Genomic DNA, 19,076 nt, shown 5'->3' on the forward strand with positions numbered 1-19,076 from the left:
TTTTATTCGGATGACATTTTTGTTATTTTGAAAAAACGTGTGTGTGGGTAAATTTTGGTAGGGATTTTTTTTTTTTTGGGAAAAAGTTGGATGGCATTAGTGAACAAGAATACTAATATTAAAATGAGAAATGAAAAGGAGGGGGGAACATGTTGGAGAGAAAAGGCAAAGGTTGCTTGTCCAAGGTTTTGTAGTGAGTGGTAACTGAAAAGAAAGGCATAAATAGAATATTATTATCCCAATCGTGACATTCCCCTTCCCATATGTCATGCAATCATTGACTTCTTCTTTTGGTTTGGTCAAACTTAACCTTGCATTCCTCACACGCCACCGTCTCCTCCTTTTTCTTTCCCCTTTTTAACTTCTAGTAACAAGCCAATCTCAATTTATAAAGCGATGAATTTTTTTTTTCAAATTTAAAATAGTTTTAGACTTAAAATTTAGATAATTGAGAATACAAAAAAAATTTATTGTTTAATTTTACTACACATTTCATCTTTATTAGTTTAATGGGAACTAGTTTGCAAGTGTCAATTTGAATAAATTCAAACAAACAAAAAATAGCTTCTTTGAAAGGAAGTTGACTCAGAACACTGCATTACTATATTAGATCATTTGGCCGCAAAAAAACTACTGGTACCTACCGCGCATTTTACTAAGGTTTATGGCATACACAAATATATTAATGTCATATTTGAATTCAAGATTTTATTCAAACATGATAACTAGAACTAGTATTAGGATAACTTGCGGTTGATATTTGGTGGCAAGTCAAAATTGGATATTTTGATTGTTTCATGATTTTATTCTTCAAACAATCATAATTTTTTTAAAAAAAAAAAAGTTGATATTGGGCATGAAAAACCTTATTCTTGTATTTGTATGAAAGGCCTCTACATTTCATATTTACGCGCGTGGGATGAAGCTAACAATCAAAGTTAAATAAATTATAAATCTTATTATTATAATAAATCAAATCAAATTATCCATGATAAATCATAAATAGTAAACCATGCATTTAAAGTTTAAACTAGAGTTGGTAATACAGGCCAACTTGCAGATTACAAGTTGGTCTGTGACAAGATGTAAGTTACTCAGTACATGTAATTGAAAAGTCCTGTATACTTTGGCGATTGGCTGAACTTTTCAACCCGCCAAAATTATACCTTTTTCTACTTTTTTTTTTATATATGTTAACACGTCACGGGTTCAAGCTATGGTGATACGGGTTTGATTTTTTGAGGTGAAGGTAAATTGGTTTGAGCAACCATAACTTGCTTTTTTTCGGCGGATTCGTGAATCGAACTTTTATTATCAGATCTAGTTTAACCCAAAAGAGTCAAACACATATGACCCCAAGCATATTTCCCCACCCGCGGGCAGAGGAAAAATAAGGGCACTGATGAAGGCCTATATTTTAGTAAGTATTTTAGGAAAATTCATATGATTGTCAAATAAATTCAAAAAAAGAATGGTTCCACTGTGAAGGTGGTGAAGGATATGGATATAAGATAATGGGATATAGAAAATTCAGGCAATTGATATTGAAGAGGGAGCAGTATATATATGTGTGTAATATATATATATATATCTACAACATGGGAAATCTAAATGTGAAATTATTTTATCGTCGTTGGGGTTGATTGTAAAAATAAAGAATAATACAAGGGTGCCTGTTGCTGCCAAAAAAAGACATCTCAGGTCATCGTCGGTGTTCAAATTGCACAGCGCCTAACAACTCAGAGATAATCCCAATGCCATAGATTGTTGCGATTCGTGTTGTTTTGTCTGACTAATTAATACGATGAGACCGCCTCAACGGCTCGTTTCGTTGATTCATACACACGTTTTAATTTGTGTGTAATATTAGTATTAATACTATTTTTGTTCTAAATGTGAAACCTATTTTATAGTTTGTATTTAACACAGAAATAGTATTATTTTATTTTTAATTTATTATAAGACCGATAGTTATTTTTCTAATGATGTATATATTGAATGAGGTAAAGTTGTAAAATTGTTATATTTTAATTAAAAGTTCATGTGATTTAAGATTTTTTTTATCTATATAAAACTTAGTAAAAATGACTTATAAATAAAACTAAATGAATAGATAATGTTATGTGCGTTATACAGACACTCACAAAAGAGATGACAGATTTGTGGCAACTACTTTCTTGCAAAGTTTTTTTGGAAAAACTGGTAAAAAATTTCTGCTTAAAATTTTTTTTTGGTTAGGGAAATCTAAATTAAAACATTACTATTCTGGTCCTAAATATAAGACTCTTATACACACTAGTATATAAGAGTCTTATATTTAGGACCGGAAGAGTATATTATTTTCTGTAAATGAAATTGTACAGAATGCCGAAACTTTTTATGTACAAAAACATATGATCAGATCCTTCTTCTCAATAAAATTTTCTAACAAAAAATTTTCACCGATTTTTCATTCACAACGTGAAAAATTCAGTTCAGTTAATTTCAAGTTAAAATCACGTCATCAAGTTTTAGATTAATGATTTTTTTTTTTTAAATTATTGACACTTGCATTTGGCTAAACCCAAAGTCATATGGAATTATCTGACCCTGGAGTTGGGATAATTAATTCTTATGTTCTTGATTTGTTTCTAATTAAACAGCCTGTTTGAGTAAAGCAAGAAGCATGTTATATGGTAATATAATGCAACATGCCCTAAAAGTTGGACTTAATTATTAATTAAGATCCAACACTTAATAATTGGCACGACTGCATATAATTGAGATTACAAGATTTCGCAAGATATGTGAGTGTTTGTGTGTGTATTTGATGTTGACGATCGAGCAAGTTGCTCATAATTTTGCACTTCTGTTGAATAACCCTTTCATGTGTTTCATGATAATTCTATTACGTTCTAATTATTTTATTAATTAATGGGTTGCTTCCTAGAAAGTATATATATGACCCTTTTTTTGCCCTTTTGAATAGTAAGTGAACAACTAATATATTGAAAACTCTCTCTTTATATGTACATATCAATAAGGTCAGAATCGGATCATAAATTAATTAGTCGGATTATTGATTCACTGAGCTGTGATTAAACCAACCTCAATGAAAATTATATTTTTAGAAAATAAAAAAACAAAAACAATTCTGCATGGTTCTCCATCGGTTTTGATAGATATTCCCAGGCCGGATTATATTATGGTTTTTTTTTTTGTTGAACTAGCTAATCGGATTCAATTCTAATACTAAATCTATACTATAAACCAGATATTATATTTAGAATCAGAAGACACAGTATTCTTTTTATATGTGTGTATGATTGTATGCAGTTTAAGATCTCCCGATTACGGGTTTCTTGAGAAGCTAATCACCTTTATCATGCCAATAAACTTGAAACTACAGTCTAAAAAATTGCAACAAATGAGCTAAAAATTTAGTTTACTATTTCATGTAAGCACTTTGTACATTTAGGTCCCGTTTGGTAGAGCGATATAAATCCCCTATAAACACGTTTCACGTAAGTCGAAACAAAACTCTTCTCATATATTTACTTTGCATTCTGTAAATCACTATTGAAAAGCAACTTATAAGCTATTTATAAACTGTTCCAAATAGACCCTTAAATTTCATCTGAACTATCAAATAACATGCTTAAGTGGTAAGCATTTAAAATGTTAGTTTTCAATAGTTTTGCTAAATATATATATAATAAATATTATAATTAATTATTGACGCATGTGCGTGTGTGCACTCACACATGCGCAACAGCACAAGCACACAAATGCAAGAATTTTTGCAAAGATATCGAAGCATGCAAGCTTGGCTAAATACTCTGCATTACAGATCGTTCTTTTGAGAAACCAATGTGAACATCACTGGAGCTTAATAATAATAATAATACTATCTGAGTAATATAAAAACTACTTTAACATTTATGTTGGTCTTAAATATAATATCCTAATCTACTTTATTTTTTATATTTATCTATTTTTTCTAAAGTAGTTGTTATAATAGTTGTGTATGTTAAATGTTTCATCAAATCATAATTATAGCTCATATGTATAATTAACAAAGATATTTTAGGAAAGACAACGTATATTTATTATAATAACTAACTTAACTAATTTTCTCAATCTATTCAAATTAATCAACTAGTTCTTATATTAAGGGCTGAAAGTAGTAATAAATAATGAATCTCACTTCATTCTAATTAAGTTTTAAAATAACAATTAGATTAAGAAATTTCTTCTTGATAATGAAAAACCCATTTTCATTAAAGATGCTTTTTTTTTTCCATCACGACTCACAATGTAAACACTACCATTTATTATATTTGGACTTGTCAAATTTTTTTTTGATGTGCGCCTAAACAAGAAAGCGTATTTTTTTTAGATAACTATTATTTGATAACTTGTATAATTTGAATTAAATGCTTACTTTACAGCTAAATTAAGAAGATATATAGGTATGAGATGTCAAATAGGCATAGATTAAGCGGGGGAGCATGTGTGGTACAAGAGAAGGGAGAAGAGGACAAGCTTTCAATAATCAAGCAAAGCCCTTCTTCAAAGCCTGCATGTGCACTGTACTATCTCTTTCTTCCCATTCAATTTATAACAGCAAGAAACAGACACACATCCACATAAATGCTATGGGGCTGCCCCTCTTCACAGCCCCCTCTTATTTTATAGAGAGCTGCCCCTTAATATTATTCCTCACAAAATTAGCTACTGAAGGCATTGGTAAAAGCTGAGAATGATAGATTAAGCAGTATGAACTCTTTTAAAAAGAAGTAGAAAAAAACTGTGAACATTCCACAGAGTTATTGAGTGAAACTTTTTTGTTAACAATTTATCAAAAAATTTAGTCATTGATAGAACACAATGATATCACATGATTCATATAATTAACCTCAATTAACGAGATAAAACTTGTTTTATTGTTGTTGCTGAAAATTTTGTTGCAGTAAATTATGGGATTAAAACAATTGCTTAATTAATAAGGTTAATCATAGGTATGATTAATTAACAAGGTTAATCATAATCATTACAAAAGAACATAATGTGGGATTATTCAAGGAACTATTAATTCTTCAACTGTGGATTTCAAGTTAAACAAAGGGCACCAGGCCTATGGGGGCAAGGGCCTATGTTGGAGTCCAATTATGTGACTTAGCTTTGCTCGTTCGTACTTCTTTCATCTTACTAGGCCGTCCATTTGTTTGTGCTTTCCCCCTCACTGTTACCTGAAAAGAGATTCCATTTCAGTTGCTTTTGTGCTCTCCAATACAAATTACTCGCTTGGCAGAAAGTCTCTCGGCAAGTTGGGACTGTCAGAATTCTTAGGGTCGAGGAAAAGTCATTTCCATTATTTTTTTAAGTTAAATTTTTTTCCTTTAAAACAAAAAAGCTCGTAAATATCACCAAGACTGTTCCCATCCCAACTTTAAAGGCACAAATTCATACAAGTGTCCCAAAAGCAACGAACGAGCTATCCGTATCAAACAAGGTAAGTGGCTGCTAAGTGCTAACGAACCTAAAAAGGTTCTAGATTGTGGGGGAAACATATATTTATATGTATAGCTTTAAAAATTTAACATACAACCGTTAAGAATACGAATATTAAAAAGGATGTTGAAGGCGGTGTTCAATTATGAAGGTGTCGTATTTGGAGTGTTATATCCATAATTGCAGTGCCCCTTTTTAATCTACTTATTGTTAGGCAAATGCCAGTTGTTACTCTTTTACGAGGTGATTCCTTCAGCGTGTATCTTCATCTTGATCTGCAGCCTTCATCTTACAATACGAGCTGCTGGACGTATCCTTTTGTGAATCTTTTTATAAGTTGATGTTTGTCATGTGCTGTTGTCTTTTTATATTGTACTTACTTTTTGGTATTTGATCGTTTTATGGGGAAAAAAAAATACAAATATTGCAACATCATATGTGTTCTTTATGATTTTTTATATTTAAAAAACATTAGATTCTTTTTTCAGCACCACGAACTAATTTCTCCTGATATACAAGAATCTTCATTTACTATTTATATTGATGATTTGTTTCCTTTCGCAATTGAATTCTCTTGGACCTTGTGTTTGTGCTGTTTAAAAAATTAACTTCTCTGCAATTTTCGTTCAATCTCCGTGTAATTTCTACTCAATAACTCGGAATCTCTATGCAATATCTATGCAAACTCTAAGTAATCTCCGTCGGTTGAGTTAGTATGGAAGAAAAGTTTGGGTGGAATTAGAAGTAATATCGCTAAATATATATTAGGAACACTTAAAGAAGACCTTTTTTAGCCATACTTATAAAACACTAAGAAAATTTTTTTATATAGATGTACAATTTTACTTTTTATTTATTATTGTGTCGATTTTGTTTATATAAGGTATAATTTATATTAAATTGGAATAAAGTTAAAAAGATATCGAATATTAAATGAGAGTTGATAAAATTTAAAATTTTTCTTCATCTGTAAAAAAAGGTTGAAAGTAACTTATAAATATATATATATATATATATATTATAGACATAACATTAGAAATCAACAGATTTTGGTGGCGGCGATTGCCCCATTGGCTTTTATATGGGGCTGCCCTTACTTCTATATGCTCGCGCAGGGAATGAAAAACAAATTTATCTTGTTTATAGGTATCTGCCATAAAAGGAAAAAAACATATGTCACAGGGGAACAAAGGCTCTCAAAGGCCCAAAACAACAACAGTAACAACAATCGACAACATAGAATCCTAGACTGCAAGCCTTATCTGGTACACTCGCTAAACTAAAACCTTTAACACAGCTGACTTTTGGAACGGAATAAACAAATATTACAGGGTCGAAAATCCACACAGTGTCAATATCTAATGCTGTATCAATAATAAGCTTACTTGTAGGTTCCCATACCCACACCAGTCTCTCGGCCAGTATAGGGCTGGAAGCTGTTCCTGGCCTTTGAATAGCTGACATAATAGAACTGCGAGACTATGGAAGTGAACAAGATGAAAGCAGCACCTGCAGCAAAAACTCCCTTCCGAAGGGTTGCACAAGAAATTGGGTCGATGTCCGAAAGAGTCCTGTATCTTGTATGATAAGCATTCCTCACTGATCCTGCCAACAAGCATATCTCGGCTATGAAGAAACACAACCTGAGACAGTAGCAAAAAGAAGAACAGTCAGCTCAATACAACAAAAGGTACCAGGAAACTGAAACTCTTATCTTCAAATTTGATTGAGACTAAGTATTCCTGTGAAGAATGATCATATACCAGCAGATTAAGAAAAGGATAATTGCACAGGCCCTTGGACCTCCGGGGCTCAGAGGCTTTCCACAACAGAAGCAACGGCTTGCCGCCATTATGAGGATTTGACTGATCAGGAGGAACAGAAATGCGCCCGCACCAAAACCAGTTGCAATATCAGAATCATAGCGACAGTAATCATAATTGTAATCCGAGTCATGAACAACCTTGGCCTGCCGACAAACACGAGAAGAAGGGGAAAAAAATGCAATTATTGCACTGAAAAGGAGCTAAGGAACTCGAATTCAATGGCATCCCAGATAGAGTATCAATTTTTTTTTTTTTACTCGGAAGAATTGAGATCACCATTACTTGTGACATCAGAAGCATTGAGTGCAACATTTAAGAAACTAGATCTTTGGCTACAGAAATGATAAACCAATTTAGTGCATAGCAGACTAGTCCCTCCAGCGTATCAAGCATTTCTTCTAGAATACAGCGGGATATCTATATACTCCTCCGGTCCTTATTATAAGACCCCATTTAACTTTTTATTTGGTCCTAATTATAAGACCCCAATCTATTTTGTCTCTTATATTTATACATTTTTTTCCAAGATAATCCTTCTAATAATGATAGTTTTAGCCAATATACTTAATTAGCAAAGATATTTTAGGAATGACAATACTTATTTATTATAAATAACCAACTTAACTTACTTCCTTAATCTCCTCAAATAAGTCAATTGGGTCTTATAATTAGGACAGAAGGAGTACATGAACAAATCTGGAGGACTATAAGCATAAAAAAGTCCTGGAGATCTATATGCAACTCTGGTCAAAGAAATCATACTTCATCGTGAACCGAGAGTTAACTCACAAGTGAATAAGAGATTCTTCGAAGCCTTTACTCAATCACACTAGGGAGCCATCTAATTAATACGAAAGAAATAAGGTTCGGGATGATGTTTCTTTGATTCCCTTCCACATTCTTCTCGGCAATCAAGCAAAACATTAGGACCCAGATTTTTATTTCGAACGCAGAAAGAAACGAATCAGGTAGCGAGGAAAAAGGAAGAAAGCAGTGAGATCGAAATATTAACACTGCTCACCTTGCTTCTTCTCTGCTCAGCTGCCACAGCGAGCCCAAAAGCTATCAAGTCCAAGATAAAGACTATGATGATTACGAGCTTGGAAGCCATGGATGTGATTGCAGATTCAGATCTCCCACACAGATCCGGCTTTCTTCCCGCGTTATATGCTATAAGGGAATCACCGACTCGCACGCAAAAAAGGTGGCCTCAGTCGCCGATAATGCGAGCGAAGTAAGAACTGAGCTGGAAATAATATCAATAAATCAAATCAAAGTAGTAGTTTTAAAATAGGATTCCAACCCACTTTGTTTTGTTTTGTTTATTTTTTCTGACCTGGTTCCTTGGCTTGATTAGTGATCACGTTTAGTGTATTTTAACGATTTAATAATATCTTAACTTTCGTTCAGTTTTTTTAAATAGAGGACATTAAGAAAATAGGGTCACATAAAAGATGCAACCCTGATGTTAGATGATAATGAAGTGTGGATTGAAGTTAAGAGTATTAAAAAAAAAAATACGTGCAATGTATATTATTATAGATCACAAATAATAATAATATAATACAACATTACAACTTATTTATCTTGTCTTTAAATAATTCACAGGAAACATGTATGATTTATATTATAATACTTGTACAAAAAAAATCATACATGATATTATTGTATTAATTATTTTAGTAATATTTTTGTTATGTTCACAGCAATAAATATTATTCTATCACAAAACTAAAATAATTATTGCACGTCGTTTTTTTATGGGAGGAATTATTGTAACGTCTTAGAGAATGAAAGTAATTATTAAAAAGTTAAGTATCAATTAAAATTTGTTATTTTCAGTTTTAAAACTTATCATTTCTTATTGTAAAATTTATTATAAGCTTCTCAGTTGTTATGAGACATTTTTATGAATGTGTTTGGGGACCTTATTGGAATTCTCCATTTCTTTTAATATCATAACTGGACATTTTTTCTATATAGCATGAAATTATGTAATATAATTTTAAAAAATATTTTCGGAGAAGCACAATAATTAAAGGGCTAAAGGGCAATCTCCCTCCAAGCACTCTGACAGACACAATTGATATCCTTAGATGTTCCAAGGCAAAATATTCCTCCATCCTTTCCCCCGGGGGGGGGGGGGGAAGAATTTCCCTATAAATGAAGTATTGGGTATTTTTGGAGGCTTAGTATTATTTTCTGGGGAATAACCAGCTCAGGAGAACTCTACAAGAGCCGTGGTAGGTACAACTGCTCCAAAATGCTGTTAGAGAATTGATGGTATGGAAAAGAAATGAAGGGATGAGCATCAGGGCGATAATCAAAAGGCCAAATGAAGTGGACGCGTGCATTGAAGTTGATAGACGCGCACTTAAGAAAGTGACCTCCGCGTGGTTTCTTTGGGCCAAATAGCGAAGTGTATGTTTTTGCAATGGGCCTTTCATGATGAAATAATGGGAAAAACTGCTTTCATTGAGAGTCGAACTCAAGACCTCCCGCTTACTAAACGGGTGCTCTAACCAACTGAGCTATGAAAGCTAGGTGTCAGGGGTTTCTCGTTAGAATTATTCAAAGTTCTTATTCTAGCTTCACACGATGACCGTCCCAAAACAAATCCATCCCGGCTTGCTAGGCAGGAAAGGGGGGGAAAAAAATCCATCCCAGCATTCCCTCTTAATTTTTTATAAATTACATTTGCTTTTATACAATTCTATCAATATATTTTTAAATAAAAATATTTTCAATTTTTATGTTATTAATACCGACTGAATTTTATATGCATTACGAGTTTATTAACATACTCCTTCCAATTTCTAGTATAAGAATTATTTGAAGAGTTAAATTAATCCTAAATATAATATGTTAAACCCTTTTGTTTTTAATATTTATCATTTTTTCAATCTAATCTACATAACATATAAAACTGATATGTAATATGTTGCACAGTAACATATTTTACAAAAATTATATCACATTTATTATAATTAATCAATTTATCTAACTTATTTAATCTATTTAAATTAATTAAATATATCTTGACTCAACGACAACATGGAACATGAACTGGTACAAAAAATCATTAATACTAATCGATTCCTTAGGAGCAAAATTCATGGTTCAAATCTTGTAAATTGGGGGGGGGGGGAATCCACGTTAAAGAGGCCATTCCCTCTAAATATTGTAAACTTTGAAATTATCATAGAAAAGCGATTCATCGTTGATCCCATGAGGGGTTTATCGCGAGCAATGAGCTGATTTCACTTCCCGTTGGAAGAGGTCTGAATGTGTGAACAGAACACAAATTCATTCAAGTGAAATGCAAATTATGTGAAATCGTTACATCGCAATTACACCTCATCTGTTGGCATAAACGTAACACATCCTCAACGGATGCAACTTCGAAAGCCGAGTGATCCAAAAGAGAGAAAATCCTCATTATACTCACACGACCGTGATCAAATCATCTAACTCTAATCCTCTGATTCCGAGTACATAATTCAACTACTATTACATGGCGGCATCAGGGTCCAATCTTCTCTGAATAGCAGCAGCAGCCTACAGTGAAAACAATGGCAACTGAGTAGGACAGCCTTTCAAAGGCTGATGAATAAGCCTCAAATAGAACTTAGGTTCTACTCCTTACCTCAAAATTTCCAAGCTTGTATTGGTAAGCCATTTCCTCTCTGAGTTGAGCTTGCTCTTTCATTGCCTGTGCCTGCAATTCATGGCAAAAGAATTTTGGAAAAATGACTTAGCTAAGGATCAAATGAGTGACTAGAATAACTACTAGAAATCAGCTTGAAAGAAACTTCGTGAAAACAAACCATTCCACTCTGCATGGAGCGCTTTAAGGCTAGCACTTGTTCTTCCTTGTGCTTTTCACGTGCTTGCTGTAATTCTAGCCTGCAAGCGCAATGAAATCAATTATTAAAGCCAAGAATCGAGCAAGAAAATCAGGATCAGCAGAGACTAGCATTGTGTGTGCCGCAAGGAACTGTTTGACTGCCAGGGGGACTAACATTTAAGAGGTCTTATCGGTTAATTCATAACTTGCATGCATATAGGCGCACAAAAACAGAAGCCTTTAAACATAATTCCCTTGGCCTAAATATAGAATGGGGCCTAGGTAATATAGAATTAATTGGCACACAGTCAGACATACATGCACACCAATCACATCCTTGATATGTGTCATTGTCCACTGTAGTGATGAAAATTTCAAGGCATTTAATATATGGCAGAATCATGTAGATGAGAAACAATTATCAGCCTACAAAAAATTGAGAATGCACAAGAGATGCTAGGTTACCAATCAATTGTTACGGGCAAAAAAAATTGAAACGAGTCGCAATATTGCTGGTTTCTTCAGCAGACAGATCAAAATAACATATGTAACTTGAGAAAAAAGACAGCAACAATAAAACCAATTTAAATTAAAATCAAGGCATACCTTCGTTGCTCTTCATCATTAAAAACAGTACGTTCTGTTGCCGCAGCCTTCTTAAAACCTCTTTCCATCTCTTTTTCCATCTGACGCCTGTGATAAGCATCAAGGTTGTAGTACCTGCCAAATAGAATGTGGAGCATTTGTCAACCCTAAAAATGTATAAACTAGTTTATGATATTGCAATCTTAAATCCACTCATGCACTGTACAACATGCACCTTGTACATATATATTTCGGTTCGAGTATAGAAAATAACGGAGGACCAGAAAAATTCACAGGCTAGAACCACAGGTGAATAAAAGGGAGCACAAAAATTATGCAAAAATCAATTTGAATAAGCTGAACTAATGGTAAAGATCTATACTTTTTTGAGGGGAAGGTAGCTGTGTTGTGGTCCTCCATGAACCTGCATATAAGCAATTGAACAGAAAACAAACAATCAACTTAACATTGTATTGAATGTAAAACTTAGCACGTGCATACAAAATGAATCAATAAGCCAATTAAAGGGCAAGAAAATAAAGCATGCATCTTAAAGTTCATTATCAAAAAAGACCATGTATAGATAACAGACACAAAGTTCATGCACATACTCTTTGAACATCTGCTTTTCCTCCCAGTTAGAGAGGCTCTCCAGATTAACCTGTTAAGAAACGCCAGCAATCATATTAGATATTCCACATGAACATGACACAAATGTAAACTACAATAGAAGGGAAAAAGAATAATTGCAATAGATTTAGAAGATAAAGAAAGCAATGTATTCTAATTTGCTAAGGCGTACAATTTTGATCATCAACACCATCATGGAAACAATAACAATATTTCATGTGAAGAATATGGAAAAGCTTTCCATCTGAAATGTTAAAAAATCAACTTTTCTAATTTCCCGCAAAATGGATAAAGCACCAAATATAATGAACAGCTAAGAGGTAACATCACATTTGTTATTTACAGAGTGAAAAAGAACAGAATAAATACCTGCTTTACTTCTGCCAACCATGCAGTGAACTCTGGTCGTTTGTTCCTGTAATATTCAGAAAATCAATCAGAGAACAGATGATGGAAGGGTTAATTCACAAGAAATAACAGCTACAAGTGCTGGTTATTAATGATCCGACAATAAAATTTGTCTGACAATTTACTGCCTCCGAACATTCACGGCTGTCAATCTAAAATATCTTGTGATAAGCATTGGTAACTGATGCCCTGAAACGAGAGTCTAAACAAATCAAAGCTTTTCCACAAGAAAAATAACAGCAGGACCTTACAATCCACCCAAAATGTTCACAATCAGTAGGCTACAATTTGAAGTATATTAGCAACCTCCCTGATCACACACAGCCTCGCAAGTCGCAAGAAAAACATACGAAATCACATGATATGTACATCTTATGAATTTCAACAAAAAGCAAATGTTTTCATTGGAGATTTTACAACTAGACAAAAGAAAAACCTTAATCACTTACCACATATCAGTTTCTCTGATAATACCATACTTTCCCCATGAATTCGTGACTGCACCCTTCTTCCCCCTTTCTTTCTTTTCCTTCTTCTTTTTCTTCTTCTTTCTTCCGTTTATCCTCTTTCTCCTTTTTCCGCCTCATCCTCTCCTTCTCTTTCCTTCTTCGCTTCCGCTCCCTCTCTTCCTCCTTCTCTTTCCTCCTTCTCCTCTCCTTCCTCTTCCTTCTCCTTCTCTCTTCCTCACTCTCAGACTCCTCAGAACCCAAGCTTTCCGACTCGGAATCCGAATACTCCGAATCAGAACCTGAATACTCGGACTCATCATCCTCAGAGTCCGAACTGGAATCGGAATATTCATCACTACTGTAACGAATCCGTGATTTTCTCTTTCTTCTATCACTCTTCCTGTGCTTCCTGTCATGTTCTCCATCCGAACCAGAACTTTCTCGCACTCTCCTCCTCGAATGATTATTATCCTTTCTATCATTTTCCAAGTCTAAATCCGAATTTTCTCGCTCTTTCCTAGATTTCCTCTTAACCGGAACATCGTCTTTATCTTTCTCCGAAGACATTCTCTCTCGGCTCCAACTCTCCAAGCTTCAGGTGCCCGAGTGAGTCGAGCGTCAGAGCGAGTTGAGTGGATAACTCGGCAACGATGAAAGGCAGGATGGAACGACTCGGAGCTCCTAAGTAGTGTGACTCTTTTAATTGATAGACTTAGGGCTCAAGCCCAACAAGCGCAATCGAAATTTCGAACAAAATGAAGAATTCAATTTGAATTTCTTTTAATATACATAATAAAATAATTAATATTTTATAAATTTAGTATTACAACATTAATTTTTTTTAAATTTTATAAATTTAGTATTACAACATTAATTTTTTTAAAAAAAATCACATATTACATACTTGTCCAGAAATTTTATTCAAATAACTAAAAAGAAATTTAACCCAGACAATTTGTTGTGAGAATTTCTTTGCTAGAAATTTTTAAAGAACAAGCTAAATGCTTATGAATAATATGTTTTTGTGTAGATTTTATTAGATAAGGATATGACAATATTGATGATGTATTGATTCCTTAGAATTAGTCCATGCATAGAGTGGATAAATATATATTAAAAAATATATATATGGAAAAAATATAATGAATAAATTTTAGGCCCTCCCCTCTGCTCACTTCTTTTTCTTACCCTCTAAATGCGTTCCTTATATTTAAGAACTAAATCCAGCTGATGCGTAAGAATCTCAGTGTGTCTGAAATTCGATTGCCTTGATTAAGTTGGTGCACAAGAAGCGGTTCTGTTTTGTTCAATAGAGGCCAACATCAAGCAGACTAGTACGATCTCTGCTAATGTTTCTTAACAATAACAAAATTAATAATTATGTCGCTTTTGAGCTAAGAATGTTCTCCAATTCTTCATCCAACACCACACCATCAGCTTTCATTCTCTCTAAAATCTCATCTACTTGCTCCCCACTTCTTACATATACCTTCAGCAAAGAGAGATACATGTCCCTATTCATGGGAATCACAGTTTTTAGAGAATTTACAAATTCTTCTACTTCATCCATATTTTTATGATCAGAGCCCCAGCTCAATATGCCAGAAATGACGTCAAGCTTTGGCCTCCAACCTTCATTCCCAGCCCTTAAAGCCAAAGCAAGCTTCATGCACTGAAAGGCCTTCTCCATGTGCTGCTTGGTCACATATCCAGAAGCAATGATAGACCAACTATTGGGGATTGGAGTCTTACCTTTACTGGTCATGCTTTGAAGCAATGTTTCAGCCTTTTCAATCATTCCCATATGAGAATAAGCATTCAAGAGGACGTTTGGCACCCTGAAATCATAATAGTTACCTGATGATTCCCACTCCTGGAGCACTTTTTCAGCTTCCTCAAGATCTCCTAGCTTCACCAGAGAACCCAGCATGTTGATATAATACTTGTTAATTTGCTTCTTACATCTGGCTTTCAGCAGATCCCATATTCTCAACACTGCTCTTTTATTCCCAAGGCTTGCATAGTGTGTAATCAGATGGTTGTAAGCAAGCGCATCATTGCCTGCCTTACCCTCGCATTTCTTCAAGTAAATCAGAGCTCCCTCCTTCTGACCCGCTTTTATGAAGAAGTTGGCCACCATTGAATATACATTCCAACTTTTGAAAATGTAGCTTTGCCTTTCCATTTCTTCCAATACTTTCTCCATATTCCCAAGATCAGACCTGGCACCATAAGAAGTTATGCAAATCCTGTAGCTAAAATCGTTTGGAAGCACTCCATCCTCTTTCATTTGTGCAAAAACATCAAGGACTTTCTCAGGGTGACCTGTGTGCATATAGAGGCACATTATGTTGTTATAGTCCAGAACAGAAGCATAACGCAAGTCTTTAATCTTTTGCATGAGGGAGAGTGACTTATCAACCAAGCGTTCCCTGACATAACAATTTAAAAGAGCACCATATTGCTTCTCAGTTTTGTCTGCATCACTCAGGTTTTGAAAATAATTCTCAGCAAACTCCAGGCCTCGTACTTTACCAATAAGATCCAGTTCCATAGCTTGGTCACCAGGTGAGAATTGGCAAAGCCCTTTACTTCTCATCCACTCAGAAACCTAAGACATCAAAGTTTCAACAGTCATCCATAAGATGAAGTAACAAAACCATGTAATCAATGTTGAGGATATCTCAGTAGTAATAAAATATCAAGGAATAAATGGAATGCATTGAAAAAATAATAATTTTCGCTTTTCCTTTTCCTTCAGCGATCATTCTTTGGTGATACCATGCATACTTTTCTCAGTTAAAATGCGGTGAAAGTACTCAGGATCTGTGATGCGGCCGCTTATTTAACACATGAACCAACAAGCAATTTACTTCAGTTTCATATGTAACATTCATGATATCACCAATTCATAATGAACTGAGAATGAATATCTCAATGTAAAAGTAAGCTCGCCCTTGTCAAGCACAAAAAAATAACAGTAACCAATCACCTCATCATAGAAGAAATTTCCAACCCAAGAATATTGTTTGGAAATAAGTTAATTCTGTACACTGGATACAGATAGTCTTGTCCCTATCACAGGATTACCAGAATAAACTGCACAAAACAGCCTCGCACAAACTATTTGTCCGGGCAAAGGCTGTGGCAGGAGTGAAAATCAGAAGGTGAAAATTGGCACTGCATTTGGAGAATATAAATATTGTACTTCCATCGTTCATTTTTCACAATCCTATTTTCGCTACTGCTAACCACAAAGTCAGGAATTATCAATTTCTCATAGCTCAAACCACCATTAAAAACTAAATTCACTGCTCTTTTCACTTGCCATCCCAACAAGGAGATATAACAAAATTCATACTTAGTTTACAGTTTTATGGATGCTCTCAGACTAAAACAGACAAATGCCGCTTAACCACGTCGGTGTTTTCCCAACAATTTTCCTCATGTGTTACAAATAACCGATGAAGACTCCAGCTTGAAACGCCAACAAACTGAAGTCCCCTTTTCTTACCTCGAAATGACATCAAAGAACCTAACGACTAAGGTCTGGTTCACTTTAGCAGCTTTACCAGCAATAGAACATCATGGCACACAAAACTTGAAAATCAGAATTAAACAGAGTATGGCTGGTTAGCCATATCTTCGGTTTCCTCAACATGCACCTCATAAATTACATAAAATTAAAAACCCTATTGTTTTCGCTCAGCGACAAGAAAGAAAATCCTAAGCCAAATGAAAGACTCACTTCGAGTGCTTGCTTGAAGCGGAGGCGGCCACGAAGAGTTTTGACGATGCTCCGGAGCTCGCCATCATGGACGGGGTTGCCTTCTTCGACCCACTGATCAAGAACGGGGACTAAGCTGATGGAAGGGTTTCCCAGAGGAATGATTCTAGAGGGGAGGTTTCTTCTGTTAATAGCAGGCTGCACATTTGCAGAGGAGAACGGTCTTGAAAGTATAAATTTTTTAGTCAAGTTCAAAGATTTTTTAAGGTTTGTGAAGAAGATTGCAGCGGCCATCTCCAGAAAGCAGTCAATGTACATGAAAAATGTTCAAGCAGGGCTTCTTCTGTGATGCCCCAGCTAACAGCCCAAGCTCGCCAGAAATGCGGTAGGGTATGGCGGGATTTGTCCCTTTTATTTTCTTTCTTACTTGCTGACTGCTCGAGATTTCGATCGAATCATAATACTCCTCTCATATTTAATATAATACTTATTTAATTCATTTAATTAGATTAAAAAAATTAAAAAAATTAGTTAATTATAAAAAAATAATTAATTATAAGAAATATGATATTTTTAAAAAAAATATCATAATAATCTTTCTTGATATTTTCTCTCTCTCTTCTACTTGATTATGGTTGAGGGAATATCTATAAAGTGATTTAGAGAAAATTGATAAATATAAAAAATTAGTCTTATATTTAGAATTAAAATCAACTCAACAATTAGGTCTTATATTAAGAATCAAAAGAGTATAATATTTGAATTAAAAAAATTTCGTATACTCACAATTTTTTCACAGATACTTTGAAGACAAACATGACTTTTAACTTTCTTTTTTGGTTAGATTGTAATCTGAGGCTGTCCTTACATCTTATCCCATTTTTATCACCCGAATTACTCTAAATTGTATTGATATTATTAATTTATATAGGGGTGTCCGTAGGATTCAACATTTTGTGTGATTATGTACTAAATCCTACCGACTTGTTTGAAGAAACTAAATTTTACCTTCAAATATTTTTGAATTACACACGAAACAGTTGTTTATCTTGATTTTCTTGCCTAATATCACCGCTCAAGATGAATAAATAACAAATTTTGAGTTTTCTAAAACTATTTTTTTTTTTTACTATTCAAAAACGAAATGTGGTCTAAGTGTTGTTTTTTTTTTTTTTTTACCAGCTGGTCTCAGTGTTTATGCATGTTCGACCTCCTTCTTTTATTAATTTTTGATTTTTTTGGGGTAGCGTGACATGCCCACGGATAAAAATAAGCTAGGCCCTTGATTGGGGCCTATAGCCTAACTTGATTGGGGCCTCATATGGTCTGGGTTATTTAGCAAATAGGTCAAGCCCAAAGTCTATTCAGAAGCATTTTAAGGTAAATAAGCTAAGTATCTGAAAGCTCGTAGGTTTACCCTAATCAAATTTTTAAAATTTATTTTATTAATATATATTAAAATATATAGGTTTCTAAGTGTATTAAAAGTTAATTATTGTGTAAACTTTAGTAGGCTCAAAGTTTATTTGTGGTATTTTAAGCTTGAAACATAAGGTCTTTTTAAAAGCAAGCAGATCTTTAAAAAGACTTTAGGCCTGTTAGGCTTTGTAAAGATTCAAGCTTAAGTCTAAAACTATTGGGGAAAAAAACACTGTATACGAATTTAGGTCCAGGCATAAGCTTTATATTCCTGCTAGAAATTTAGACCTATTTGGGCAATGCTGTCAAGTGTAACATAGATATTTTGTTAAATAAGTTATATTGTTAAGAGTTAGTTACAGTTTGTTATGTAGATAGTCTCCGGCTCTCTAGCTCACTTTTGTATATATATATTCTTTCCAATCAATAATAATATCAGCTCATTTACTTCCAATATCCAGTTTCATGGTATCTGAGCCAAACACAAACCCTTTCTTGTCTTTTCCTATCCTCTCTCTCTCCTTCCTTTCGGTTTTCCCCTTCCTTGTTTCCTCCGCCCCCCCTTTTTTTTCGGTCGCCCTCCTCTCCTCCGATCGTCCATGGCGACCAACTCTGATCCATCAACCGATCAATCAAGCCCCTATTACATCCATCCAAGCGAAAATCCCGCTCTTGTCCTAGTCTCCCTGCCG

At 34.1% G+C, this 19,076-nt stretch overlaps 2 protein-coding genes, 1 non-coding gene and 1 pseudogene across 3 annotated transcripts; all 4 read right to left on the reverse strand.

Annotated features, from left to right (window-relative positions):
- Nucleotides 1-6,610: 6,610 nt before the first annotated feature.
- On the reverse strand, nucleotides 6,611-8,518 carry LOC114736299 (uncharacterized). Its single transcript, XM_028924090.1, has 3 exons — nucleotides 8,341-8,518; nucleotides 7,257-7,462; nucleotides 6,611-7,136 (listed from the first exon to the last, which is right to left on the reverse strand). The coding sequence occupies exons 1-3, from the start codon at nucleotides 8,428-8,430 to the stop codon at nucleotides 6,875-6,877; spliced, it is 558 nt and encodes a 185-aa protein (XP_028779923.1). The 5' UTR covers nucleotides 8,431-8,518; the 3' UTR covers nucleotides 6,611-6,874.
- Nucleotides 8,519-9,786: 1,268 nt separating this feature from the next.
- On the reverse strand, nucleotides 9,787-9,860 carry TRNAT-AGU (transfer RNA threonine (anticodon AGU)). Its single transcript has one exon. It is a non-coding gene; the product is annotated as a tRNA-Thr (tRNA).
- Nucleotides 9,861-10,605: 745 nt separating this feature from the next.
- Nucleotides 10,606-13,914, reverse strand: LOC114736296 (vicilin-like seed storage protein At2g18540; annotated as a pseudogene).
- A 702-nt stretch (nucleotides 13,915-14,616) lies between these two features.
- LOC114736276 (pentatricopeptide repeat-containing protein At4g21705, mitochondrial-like) lies at nucleotides 14,617-17,259 on the reverse strand. Its single transcript, XM_028924058.1, has 2 exons — nucleotides 16,987-17,259; nucleotides 14,617-15,849 (listed from the first exon to the last, which is right to left on the reverse strand). Exons 1-2 carry the CDS (start codon nucleotides 17,257-17,259, stop codon nucleotides 14,617-14,619), a joined length of 1,506 nt encoding a protein of 501 aa, XP_028779891.1.
- Nucleotides 17,260-19,076: the final 1,817 nt, after the last annotated feature.

The sequence above is a fragment of the Neltuma alba genome, unplaced genomic scaffold, assembly GCF_004799145.2.
Source record: "Neltuma alba isolate B1F8T4 unplaced genomic scaffold, ASM479914v2 tig00013325_pilon, whole genome shotgun sequence".
In the NCBI taxonomy this organism is placed as follows: Eukaryota; Viridiplantae; Streptophyta; class Magnoliopsida; order Fabales; family Fabaceae; genus Neltuma; species Neltuma alba.

Coding starts and splice junctions, on each gene's coding strand:
- LOC114736276 (XM_028924058.1), bottom strand. CDS start 17,259: ATGGCCGCTGCAATCTTCTTCACAAACCTTAAAAAATCTTTGAACTTG. Junction 15,850..16,986: donor GCTTCAAGCAAGCACTCGAA/GTGAGTCTTTCA, acceptor TTGATGTCTTAG/GTTTCTGAGTGGATGAGAAG.
- LOC114736299 (XM_028924090.1), bottom strand. CDS start 8,430: ATGGCTTCCAAGCTCGTAATCATCATAGTCTTTATCTTGGACTTGATA. Junction 7,463..8,340: donor CTGAGCAGAGAAGAAGCAAG/GTGAGCAGTGTT, acceptor GTTTGTCGGCAG/GCCAAGGTTGTTCATGACTC. Junction 7,137..7,256: donor ATCCTTTTCTTAATCTGCTG/GTATATGATCAT, acceptor CTACTGTCTCAG/GTTGTGTTTCTTCATAGCCG.